Source organism: Thalassophryne amazonica, chromosome 9, assembly GCF_902500255.1.
Source record: "Thalassophryne amazonica chromosome 9, fThaAma1.1, whole genome shotgun sequence".
In the NCBI taxonomy this organism is placed as follows: Eukaryota; Metazoa; Chordata; class Actinopteri; order Batrachoidiformes; family Batrachoididae; genus Thalassophryne; species Thalassophryne amazonica.
In genome coordinates, this window is record NC_047111.1 from 30,277,423 (window position 1) to 30,290,555 (window position 13,133).

General features: G+C 40.1%; 1 protein-coding gene across 1 annotated transcript in view; it reads right to left on the bottom strand.

Annotated features, from left to right (window-relative positions):
* grk6 (G protein-coupled receptor kinase 6) overlaps positions 1–13,133 on the bottom strand; it is an 88,651-nt gene that overhangs the window by 43,931 nt on the left and 31,587 nt on the right. Inside the window, exon 3 of the mRNA XM_034177853.1 lies at positions 5,964–6,076. Coding sequence (XP_034033744.1) covers positions 5,964–6,076 — 113 coding nt within the window. The remainder of the gene's footprint in view (positions 1–5,963; positions 6,077–13,133) is intronic.

Here is a 13,133-nt window from a genome sequence, read left to right on the forward strand (position 1 = left end):
AAGTAAGATGAGCCTGACTGGAAAACTGCAAAAAGCATCGTCCTCTCCTGCACTAAACAAGTGCTAAGTGACAGTGGAGACAGTACAGATCTCATTTTCCCTCTCCATCCTTTTCTCTCAAAGCTCTCTCAGTGTAGAGACGGGAAGTGGTTGTGTGGAAAAGGACGTAATTGCTTTGTGTGCAAATTGTTTCCGTTGGACAGCTGAAAGCTGTAAAGAGGTAGAGGGCAGGGCAGCCTCACAGGAGCCACACTGGCTACACAGATAGACTCAACACTTCATCATAGTCACCAACATCACCCCTGAAACAGACAAATCCAGAGTTGTATCCACCCCATAATTAGATACACCTGTGCCACTCTAGTTACAATTATTAGTGAGTGTCTGGGTTTGTGACTGTCCTGGATCAAGACCAGGCTTTTAATGACTTCCTGGACCTCAGATATGCATCTGTGTGTGGTCAAAGTGCAGAAATTGTCGAGAGATTCAGGACTAGAGTGACACTCATGTTAGTGGGTCCTCGACCTTCGAGGTTGGGAGAAGCCTGGGAAGAGCTTATGGAGTCGTGAGGTCACTGGAGAGAGGTGTTTGCTGAGACTGATTCCTATGCAGGAGGATGACGTTCCAAGTCTTTAGGGTCCTGGTGCTTCCCGTCTTCCTGTGTTAGATTTGAACACCAACCAGTGGCCTCAGGAGACGACTGGGTGTCTTTGGTACTAGGTCTGTCATACAATCACTGGATATTGTTGGAATAACTTTATGTCAAGCAAAAGGCTGAGACGTATCACGGGGAATATCAAATGTGACATTATGGCCATGTGGAGTGCAGCAACATGCAACATTAGCATATGCTTCAAGACTTGACCAAGGGCAGGTGCCCATAGAGTCCCAGGTGCAGGCAAAGGTTCTTAACCCTCTGAACCCTAATGACATGCCCCGTGTCATGATCAACTTTTCCTCATGTTTCTATTATTAAATTAGCAATGGAATGACAGACACTTCCTTTGACCACTGATCACTCATCTTCAACTGCTTATCCGGGATTGGGTCGTGGGGACAACAACTCTAGCAGGGGACCCCAGACTTCCCTTTCCCGGGCCACATTGACCACCTCTGACTGGGGGATCCCAAGGTGTTCCCAGGATAGTGTGGCGATATAATCTCTCCACCTCGTCCTGGGTCTTCCCCGGGGTCTCCTCCCAGATGGACGTGCCTGGAACACCTCCCTAGGGAGGTGCCCAGGATGCATTCTTACCAGATGCCCAAACCACCTCACCTCCTTTGACCACTTCTTGAAAATACAAATTCTTACCAAAACTGTGCATCTTGTCTGGAGACTATCCCTCACTCATAGCCAATCCTAGAGGATGGAGAAGATCACATCACCAAAGCTTCTCCACTGACTGAAACATCTGAGTTATGAAATCATCATTCTTATGGACTTATTTTATACCAAGAGGACCTGGTAAGTCCTTTAATTTGTTTTTATTTTCTTGTGAAATATACAAACAGTCATTTGTTTTGTGGAACAAAAGCTCTGTTTTTATTTTTATTAGTGTGTTTCTTTGACAAAAGTGACTGTACATTAATCTGACTATTTCAAAATGATCATAAACAATTCCTTTGCATTAGTTATTTATAGTATAAAATTGACAGTGATGGATATGAATGAATGTCTTGGCTGTTGGTGGCTCCACAAAAAAGAAAAAGAAAACAAAATCAATGTAGTGTGAGAATGAATGAATGAATTATGAAGCTTGAAATGTTGTATGCAGTCTTAGTGTTGTTGAATCAAAATCACTCAAAAAATCTGGTAAAATACAATGAATGACAGCATGTTCACTATGTGAAATTATGTATTTTCATTTTCAAGTTTTTTTTCATATATTACAATACTTTTGTTTTTAGAAACCCATTTCTAAAGACAAAAACAGTTTGTCCACATGAATAAAGGAGTATTTTCACTAAAGATTTGAAGGATTTCTACAACCCCTGGCAAAAATTATGGAATCACCGGCCTCGGAGGATCTTCATTCAGTTGTTTAATTTTGTAGAAAAAAAAAAAAGCAGATCACAGACATGACACAAAACTAAAGTCATTTCAAATGGCAACTTTCTGGCTTTAAGAAACACTATAAGAAATCAGGAAAAAAAAATTGTGGCAGTCAGTAACGGTTACTTTTTTAGACCAAGCAGAGGATAAAAAAAAAATATGGAATCACTCAATTCTGAGGAATAAATTATGGAATCAGCCTGTAAATTTTCATCCCCAAAACTAACACCTGCATCAAATCAGATCTGCTCGTTAGTCTGCATCTAAAAAGGAGTGATCACACCTTGGAGAGCTGTTGCACCAAGTGGACTGACATGAATCATGGCTCCAACATGACAGATGTCAATTGAAACAAAGGAGAGGATTATCAAACTCTTAAAAGAGGATAAATCATCATGCAATGTTGCAAAAGATGTTGGTTGTTCACAGTCAGCTGTGTCTAAACTCTGGACCAAATACAAACAACATGGGAAGGTTGTTAAAGGCAAACATACTGGTAGACCAAGGAAGACATCAAAGCGTCAAGACAGAAAACTTAAAGCAATGTGTCTCAAAAATCGAAAATGCACAACAAAACAAATGAGGAACGAATGGGGGGAAACTGGAGTCAACGTCTGTGACCAAACTGTAAGAAACCGCCTAAAGGAAATGGGATTTACATACAGAAAAGCTAAACGAAAGCCATCATTAACACCTAAACAGAAAAAACAAGGTTACAATGGGCTAAGGAAACACAATCTGTGGACTGTGGATGACTGGATGAAAGTCATATTCAGTGATGAATCTCAAATCTGCATTGGGCAAGGTGATGATGCTGGAACTTTTGTTTGGTGCCGTTCCAATGAGATTTATAAAGATGACTGCCTGAAGAGAACAGGTAAATTTCCACAGTCATTGATGATATCATGTCAGGTAAAGGCACTGGGGAGATGGCTGTCATTACATCATCAATAAATGCACAAGTTTACGTTGATATTTTGGACACTTTTCTTATCCCATCAATTGAAAGGATGTTTGGGGATGATATTTATCAAGATGATAATGCATCTTGCCATAGAGCAAAACTGTGAAAACATTCCTTGCAAAAACACACATAGGGTCAACGTCATGGCCTGCAAATAGTCCGGATCTTAATCCAATTGAAAATCTTTGGTGGAAGTTGAAGAAAATGGTCCATGACAAGGCTCCAACCTGCAAAGCTCATCTGGCAACAGCAATCAGAGAAAGTTGGAGCCAGACTGATGAAGAGTACTGTTTGTCACTCATTAAGTCCATGCCTCAGAGACTGCAAGCTGTTATAAAAACCAGAGGTGGTGCAACAAGATACTAGTGATGTGTTGGAGCGTTCTTTTGTTTTTCATGATTCCATAATTTTTTCCTTAGAATTGAGTGATTCCATATTTTTCATATTCCATATTTTTTTCCCTCTGCTTGGTCTAAAAAAGTAACCGTTACTGATTTCTTATAGTGTTTCTTAAAGCCAGAAAGTTGCCATTTGAAATGACTGTAGTTTTGTGTCATGTCTGTGATCTGCTTTTTTTCTACAAAATTAAACAACTGAAGGAACATCCTCCGAGGCCGGTGATTCCATAATTTTTGCCAGGAGTTGTAAAAATGCTTTTCATATTTTCAGATTTAGATCCAAATTACATCTTGACACAGCGTTCTAGACAAATGTACGTATGTCTAACATTCAGAAAACAGATTTTAGGGGAACAATGTGATATGCAACACATGGGCATTACACAATATACAAGTACCTTAAAAGGGAATTTACTGGAGGTATGGTAAAAATTGATAAAATACCCTTCGGGCTCCAACAGTTAATACTTAAAGTGTATATCAGGAGTAAATGAATGTGAAATGAGCTGACTATTGTAAATAGATAAAAATTTATGAAAATGATGTATTGCGTTTTATTTTTGGTGCCATAGGACCTCAGAAATTAAGTCATAAATGCCGAGAATTTAGCCTGAGTTCACCCGCTGCTGATAAACGCTCAGAAATATGAAGCTGTCAAAGCTGGACTTTAATGACATCATGTGGGGTCACGCCTCTTGAGATGCTCTATTGAAATGGAAGGGAAAAACTGTTTTGTTTTACAGTGTGAAATCTGTGTTTTTTGTGGACTTTGATGGTGAATAACTCAAAATGTTTAAAATGTGTGTTTTACAAGGATGCAGTAACACGACTAGTGTTGCTTATTAGGTGGCAGATTTTCCAAAGATAATAGCTTGAAGAGGAAAGTGGGAGCTTCTTTTGAGTGTCTGTGGGACAAGATGAGCACAGCGTGGGAATGGTCTTCATGGATCCTTTCCATTCGTTTGGCCAGAAGAACACTTAGTGTGTTGCCTGCCCCGAAAGCGTGGAACCGGCCGCGTTTGTGGTTTGTGCCACCTTGCCACATCGTACCTTGCTAAGCTAAGCTGCTACGTGCGGGACACCAGCGACTCTCCTTGAGGAAGCTGCTTCTGTGATCACGGAGTTGGACAGAATATGATGAGTGGCCGATAATAATGGGACAGCCGGCGGTGGACCAGCTCCAATGTTCCCGTTATTGGCCAAGCTGTGCTAAACCGATAACTAAGCTAAGTTACCTGGAGCGGGTGACTCTGGTGGAGGAATGCTGTTTAAATGAGGACAGATGACAGCGCCACAGAGTGGAACAATAATTCTACATGGCTATGTGTGCAAACATAGGAGTTAAATCAGAGACACCACTTTCATGATATGTAATCATTATTCAGCCTTTTTGAGACATATGCCATGTTTTTCTTTCTGAATACACCACAGGTTACAAAGAGGTAAAGACGGACATATGTTTATCGCAAAATACAAGAATTTGACTTGAAACCCAAATTATAGCCATATTAAAACCTTTTAAAAGCCATATTACATTAGCAGACTTAAAACAGCCCAGATTGACTGTGTTCTGGTGTGTGTCATGCAGTGGACTGTAACTGGACACAGGTGGACTGACCTTCAGAGAGCTAATAGTCTGTGCCCCACATTATCCATAATCATGATTACGGATCAATGCAAGTGTCAATCTGTTGTGCATTTTTCAGACATACTCTGGCTTATTGCACTTTTATCAGCTTTATCAGCACCCACACAAATTAAAAAGAGTAGGAAGTAATGATTAATGTGACTGGAGTCCAATACGGCCTTTAAATGTGCCGTTGAACAATAAATGAGGTCAATGTGTGGTGGCGAGATATCCAACAAGGTGAAATCCACATTCTACAGTGGTAATCACATAACATCTATGCTGCGGGCTGCGCGTATCTCTGGTTTCCATAGCGTGAAGTGGATGAGAGTCTATCTCATCCTGGATGAGTCTCTATTCCAGGGGTAGGCAACCTGTTCCAGAAAGAGCCATGAGGGTGCAGGTTTTCTTTGCAGCCACTGACTCCACCAGGTGATTTCACTGATTAACTGATTCCATCTGCTCAAAGTGATATTAATCAGTAAAATCACCTGGTGGAGTCAGTGGCTGCAAAGAAAACCTGCACCCTCATGGCTCTTTCTGGAACAGGTTGCCTACCCCTGCTCTATTCCCTCTGCAGTTACTCTCCAGCCAAGGTCAGTACTCATTTACAGCTGGGTGGACTGTCCACAGACACCGACAGTTGGCCTTGTGCGGTCATAACTGGAACTGAACTAACAGTCTAAGGGTCGCCCTGGTTCATTCCTTGATCTCTTGTTGTTGACCAGCAGTTAGAATTAAATTAGCATCGGAGAGAAACAAGTCGACACGCCATGTGTCTGTGGAAAATCTAACTGCCGCAATATAGTTAGTTTGCAGCAATATAGTTTGCTTTTGTAAATAATGATTGAAATCTCCACTTTGCTTACAAAGTGAATCACCCCCCCCCCCCGCCCCCCAAAAACACACACACTCTCTTACCACAGCATCTAAAAACTTGACACAGCGTCTCAGCTCTGGGCGCGTCTCGCAGAACTGTCTGAACAGAAAACGTCCAATCGGCTGCCGCTCGCACAAGCTGCTGTAGTCCTTCTCTGCAGAAGACAGACAGATAGAGATATGGTTCATCGTTACAAACTGACTGGCTCAATGCTAGAAATTAACAAAATTATACTTTATGTATCCTGAACTTCAAAGACCTGCTATTATAGATGCCAGACATCAGAGTTGGCCAACCATGTGCCTCAAATTTTAATTTTCTGACTGAGCACCACTCCGAGATGACAGGAGAAACTTAGCTCGATGCAACTAAAGCATCTGTTTTACAACCAGTCAGGTGATGGACAGGAAAACATTTCCAACTCACTGAAGATCCCTTATGGGCCTACCACACCTTGACGATTTAGCCAGCGTATGCTGACATATGAAAAATTTGGCAAATACGCTGCCGTACGTCTAATAAGTTATGTGTAATAGCACAATGAAGCATGCTGATATATGTCATAGTATGGCAAGGTCATTGAAAGATTTTGTGCATGTGCAATATTTCCGACGTAGGCCAGCATTTGGCTTATACATCCCGCTCATACGGGCCATAAGTTATGCAATTGTTGACACACGTTACTTGTAAGTTACTCATAAGTCGAAATACTTCTAGAGTATCCAAAAGCTATTTCTAACCTACTAATAACGTGCTGTGAACCTGTGTGTAACTTATATCCAACTTATCTTCAATGCATACTGACGTATGTACATGTATTTGCTGCATTCCAGATGACCACAGAACTTAATGAACACGTCAGCTGCTGCATAATGGCAGCATTTTTAATACATCAGGATACGCTGACTAAAGCAGCACAGTAGCTTAGTGGTCAGCACTGTTGCCTCATAGCAAGGTCATGGGTTCAATTCCCACCTGTGGTATTTGCATGTTCTCCCTGTGTTTGCATGGGTTTCCTCCGGGTGCTCTGGCTTCCTCCCACATTTAAAGACATGTAGGTTAGGCGAATTGGAAGCTTTCTCATGGTCCAGGTGTCCCTTGCAAAAGAGGTCTCAATCTCAATGGGACTAACCTGGTTAAATAAAGGTCAAATTAAAAAAGAAAATTAATTAAAAATCGTTATGGTGTGACAGCTACATCTTATTCGACATAGCGTATTCACCAGATTTTTCTTAAGTCCGCATACACTGGCTAAATCATCAAGGTGTGACAGGCCCATTGGGGTGGTCTCCTATTGCAGATTTGTGATACCCAACTGTCTACATTATTGGCAAAAAAGAAAATATACCCTTAACAAGGTCTGATGTTGGGTGTAAGTGGCAGTAAAAGTAGCATTGTAGAACAGAGTGTTCAGGAAATTTTTGAACATGTTTAAAAAAGTTGATGTCAAGATATATAGTTATCCAAAATCGTGTATATGCAGATGTAATTTGCGCAAAGTGAGCGTGATATTTTGCAGAAGTACTGTTGGTGAGTGTGAACATCCAGGTACAATATGAAGTCATTGGGATCTACCGTTCTTCTGATTATCCTCTCCAACATAAATGCCATGAAAAGCATGTTCGCAATCCTCAACAGAAGATAGTTTTGAGATGTAAATGGATTCGCTTTGTGGCAAAGTACAAGAACAGCGCGGAATTAGTGCAGGAACACAAACACTCACATAATGGAATTTGTACGTACTCTGGTATATTCAGCAATACTCTGCAATCTTCGGTTATGGTCATTTGAAGTGATCACATAGCAGTAGGAAATAAGAATTTTGCCTGCTATTTTAATAAACTAAGCCCAATTTCCTCAATTTTGGAATCAAGACGCAAACTGGGGCCAAAAATCTGCAACAGAGGGATCACCTTTAGGGTTAAATAAGTTAAATAATCAGTTAAAGAGTAGACAAGGCATTTTTATTTATAGCAAGAAAGTCTGGGATTCAAAGAGCACCTGTGCTTCAGTTTCCATGTACATCTGGAGTGGTGTCAAGAAGGGCATCCAGCATACAACATGTGCCAAATTAGCATGTGGATCCATACCAGATTCACTGTGGTGACCCCAAGCAAACCAGAAGCCACAAGAATTTAGTATTACAGAGAACCATTTTCACTTTGACATTCTGTAACTTTTTCTTCTTTTTTGTATAAATAAGTCTGATTTTGTTGATGTAATGACATTATCAAATATAAAGTTATGCGCCACGAGGTGCCCAAAGACTGGCATACAACTGCAATAGTCAAACTGAACATGGCAGTGTGTCCACACGCAGGAGATGGTAAATCGTTAACTCGAAGTCAACACAATGATGTTTAACCTTAAACATAAAATTTGCATAGCTCTGTGGGGGAGGGAAAAAAAAAAGTGAGCAAATGACTGCTCTATAGTTCATAAATTAACTGTAGATATAAAAAAGATTCCAATTAGTAGTGCCACACGCTGAATAAATTTTAAATACATTTTTAAAATGCAGTGCTATTGAATTTGTATCACTGCCAGCAGACACCATGATCTTCTCCCGACCGGAGGAGGAGAAAGTCACATGGACACATTCCTAGTTATATTTTAACCTACAGAGCTGTCATAAACCAGATGAAAGCACAATACTGATTCAGGTGTGTATCATCCTCCTGAGAGACAGTCATTCATTCCCTCCAGCTGTGCTGCAGGATAGAAAACTACAACATAATATGGATTTGCATCCGTGACGTGTGGATGCAAAGTGACTTCGTTGGACTTCTGCACAAACAAGTGTGCTCCAGCGAAGAACAGAGAGTTCAAAAGGAAATGAGAGAGGAAACAGATCTGCAAGGTACTGAAGAAAAAAACCCAGAGGAACCTAAATTGCAACTTTTCAATGACAAATACCGTATTTTCTGGAGTATAAGTCGCGTTTTTTGTTTTGTTTTTTTACTAGTATTAGAGGCCCAGTGACTTATACTCTGGTGATACTTGTATACTGAAAATTCACAAGTTTGTTATTAATAACAGCAATTATAATGACTATTTATATAGAACTTTCCCAAGAATCAAAGCACTCCCCATTTTCCCCATTTACCACCCAAATTTTTGTTAAGGGGGCATAATAACACAAATTAATAGAGAAGACAAGTGGAGCAGAACAGAAGATTTTAAAAAACAACAACTACAGTCTTCTTTCGCAAGACTTCCTCCTAGTCAATTTTTTTAACTTATTGTGTTCACAACTGGTTTCTTCATGTTTCACTGTTAGTCACCCTGTTTTTGTTGCCGTGAGTTTACATGCATGAATAGTTCTGCTCCTGGGACATCTCTGCAAATCAAAGGAGGTTTAGATCAGATCCATTCTGGACTTATCACACAGATAAGTGATAAGTGCTTGTGGTGATAGTCAACACCACATCTGACAGTCACTGGCCTCAGACAAATTCAAATCAAAAATATTTGCATAGCACCTGTCAGGAATACACACACTCTACTTTTCAATTCTGCAGCAAAATGTTTCATTTTAACGTCTACAGAATCATCACCACTTCACTTTGGCTACAGTTTTAATTTCCACAGCATTTAACAAGCAAGTAAATACGCAAATGACACCAATTTAAAGAAGAGAGAAAAAAAATCTGATGCCTTACACAGATTTTTTTTCCTACTACTGATCATTTCAGTCCAGCAAACTTCAAATTTGGGAAGCACCACATGCAGTCAGACCACAGAAGTTAATATTTTGATACAAAACAGCCCATAGTAGTTGAAGATCTTCACTGTTTTTAATATGATAGCTGCCATACTTTCTAGTTCCTGTTACCAAGTAGTGTGTCAGGTCTATATGGCTGACGTGCACTTGGTTCAGTACGGAATGCTGGTTGAATCCACAAAAATTAAATTCTTCTGCTTTGTTAGTCTAAGACCCTACTTGGAAGAGCTACATTAGTCAAGCAGATGAAGGTGAAGTACATAGGTCAAAAGAAGCCACTAGGATCAGGAGGTTCCTCTATTGCACCCCAGGAAGAAGCACAAAACCTGCAGTGACTAGGGATGCCTGTTGGGAATCATGCATGTTGGTGGGAACATCTAGGGGATCCATCCGTCCATCTATCAGAGATCCTTCTAGGACTAGGATATGTGGGGTTGGTATGGGAGAAAATCCGTGAAAATCCAGAGTGTGCCTATGGGTTAGTGAACCATTATGTGGATGGAAATTGGTGACTGACATCTTTAATGACTGTGTGGCATCAGAAGTAGGGATAACATCAGTATTAGCCAATAAAAGCTCAAAGTTAATTATCGGTATCTGCAGATATGAAGATTTACAATTATATAGCTGTGTGCTGATGATATAAAAAATGTTCAATCATGTTACACGTTCAACCCACTGTGGCTCAGACTGCAGCATGTGCGACTCTCCCTTTAAAAGGGGGTCTGACAGAGTCTTGTCATTTCAAGACATGTGGCCAACAATCCAGGTCATGATTTGCCAGAGAAATGCATTATGGTAAATTGTGATTATATGGGGTTTTAACACGGTGGCCTGAGGAGAGGTCTTAGCTTCATTTCAAACTGTGAAGAAACGACCATAGCAACTTAAAGCAGTGACTCTTGACTGATTTAATTGTTAATGCGTCTTGAATTTAGGCCTCCTTCCTTAAATAAATCTGTATGGTCCCAAACTTCTTAAATTTTTTTGCATTAAAGATTGTACAGTTTGCTTGTTGCATTGTGAATTTTGTCAAGATGACTCCTAAGGAGAAACCAGATTTGTGAAGATCAAAAATTGTGCTTGGTAAGCTTTGGCTGAATTCTTTTGACTTTTTCTTGCTCTTAAATGCATGAGGACACTGGTTCATTGGTTACACCCTAAAATACAGCTCAAGTCTCCCCCATATGACCCTGAATTATAAGCATTTAGTCATTCAGGACCTTTTAAAAAGTACAAGCCCAACTTGGAAGAAGCTGAGATAGTATGGAACATGCAAATAAAAAGTCCACGGTGATTGTCAAATTTACTTTGACTTATATTTCACTAAAAACGGTAGGAATCCCAGATATTTAATGTTTCCTGTGGTCAACTTAATTTTAAAATCAAATCATCTAATTTATTAATTTATATAGCACCAATTTGCAGTGAGATCACCTCAAGGTGCTTCAGACAGCATAATAAAAACAGAAAAAACTGAATTAAAATTCAAAAACACAATAAAAAGACAAAACCATAAAAGAATAAAAACACATAACATTAATGATAAAGCAAGGAAAACAAATGAGTCTTTAAACGTGATTTAAAAGTCTCCACAGTATCCGACTGTTGTATGTGTGCTAGGAGATCGTTCCACAGAGCTGGGGCACGGTAGGAGAAAGCTCTGTGACCGGCAGACTTTTTATTCACCCTGGAAACACATAAAAGTCCTGCACCCTGCGAACACAGGGCCCGAGCTGGTACATAGGTTCTTACCAGGTCAGTCAGCTAGGGAGGTGCAAGTCCATGAACAATCTTATAAACTAATAACAGAACCTTAAAATCTGATCTTGCAGCGACTGGAAGCCACTGTAGGGATGCCAAAATGGGCGTAATGTGGTCAAACTTTCTGCTTTGTGTCAGAAGTCTGGCAGCAGCATTTTGAACCAGTTGAAGACCCCTAATACTGGACTGCGGTAAGCCAGAAAACAGAGCATTACAATAGTCCAATCTAGAAGAGACAAATGAATCAAAGTCTCAGCATCAGCCACAGACAGGATGGGACGAATCTTCGCTATATTTTGCAAATGGAAGAAAGCAGTCCTCATAACGTCTCTAATGTGGAGGTCAAAAGACAACATAGGATCAAAAATTACCCCAAGATTACCTAAAGATTTTATTTTATATACATTTATTCCTGCTTTTCATGGTTGCATCATCAGTTTTTTCTTACCACTGTCGCCTGTGTGCTTGCTCTAGGGGTTGGTAAGGTTAGAACGTAGTCATGTGAAGTGCCTTGAGGCCGCTTTGTTGCGATTTGGAGCTGTATAAATGAAATAAATTGAATTAAATACTGATTTGGGGTTATAAAGCCATCCTTTTCTTGACTCTGTTGCTGTTTAAAGAAGCAACCATTTCAATGTACGTGAACTACAAAGCCACTGACAGGGTTAGAATAAAAACAAATCCTCTAACTGCTATTTTTAAATAAGTATATATTGAAAATAAGAGACATTATAATTGACTTAAAACATATTACTGAATAAAACTGAATAAGTGCGGTCAAAAAAAAAAATGGAATCTGAAGGCTTTTAGCCAAGTTAATGTAAACACATGTCCTGTAAATGCATGTGTGGTGGACATATAAAAATGTTCATCTTTTTGGACAATTTAGAAATAAGTTATATTTAAGATGTACTTTATAGCAGCTCCAAGGACAAATAGGGATCCTAGGAGAATAAGATAATTTCTTGAGTACAAAAACACTTACGAAAAAGTGAACAGGACTGAATTGCGTGAAACTACAGAAAATATTACGCTGCAGCATTGCAAAGTATAAATGCTTTAAGAAACAAGCAGAACCAGAGCTTCCTATTTTAATATACGAGGACCGTCAATAAAGTAACGGTCCTTTTTATTTTTTTCAAAAACTATATGGATTTCATTCATATGTTTTTACGTCAGACATGCTTGAACCCTCATGCGCATGCGTGAGTTTTTCCACGCCTGTCGGTGACGTCATTCGCCTGTGAGCACTCCTTGTGGGAGTCGTCGTCCAGCCCCTCGTCGGAATTCCTTTGTCTGAGAAGTTGCTGAGAGACTGGCGCGTTTGATCAAAATTTTTTCTAAACCTGTGAGACACATCGAAGTGGACACGGTTCGAAAAATTAAGCTAGTTTTCAGTGAAAATTTTAACGGCTGATGAGAGATTTTGAGGTGATTCTGTCGCTTTAAGGACTTCCCACAGTGCGAGACGTCGCTCAGCGCTCTCAGCCGCCGTCGTCAGCCTGTTCAAGCTGAAAACCTCCACATTTCAGGTTCTATCGATCCAGGACGTTGTGAGAGAACAGAGAAGTTTCAGAAGAAGACGGTTTCAGCATTTTATCCGGATATTCCACTGTTAAAGGAGATTTTTTTTAATGAAAGACGTGCGGACGGGTCCGCGCGTCGGGACGCAGCCGCCACGACGCTCCGCCACAGGAAAAACACCTCTGTTGAAAGCATTAAG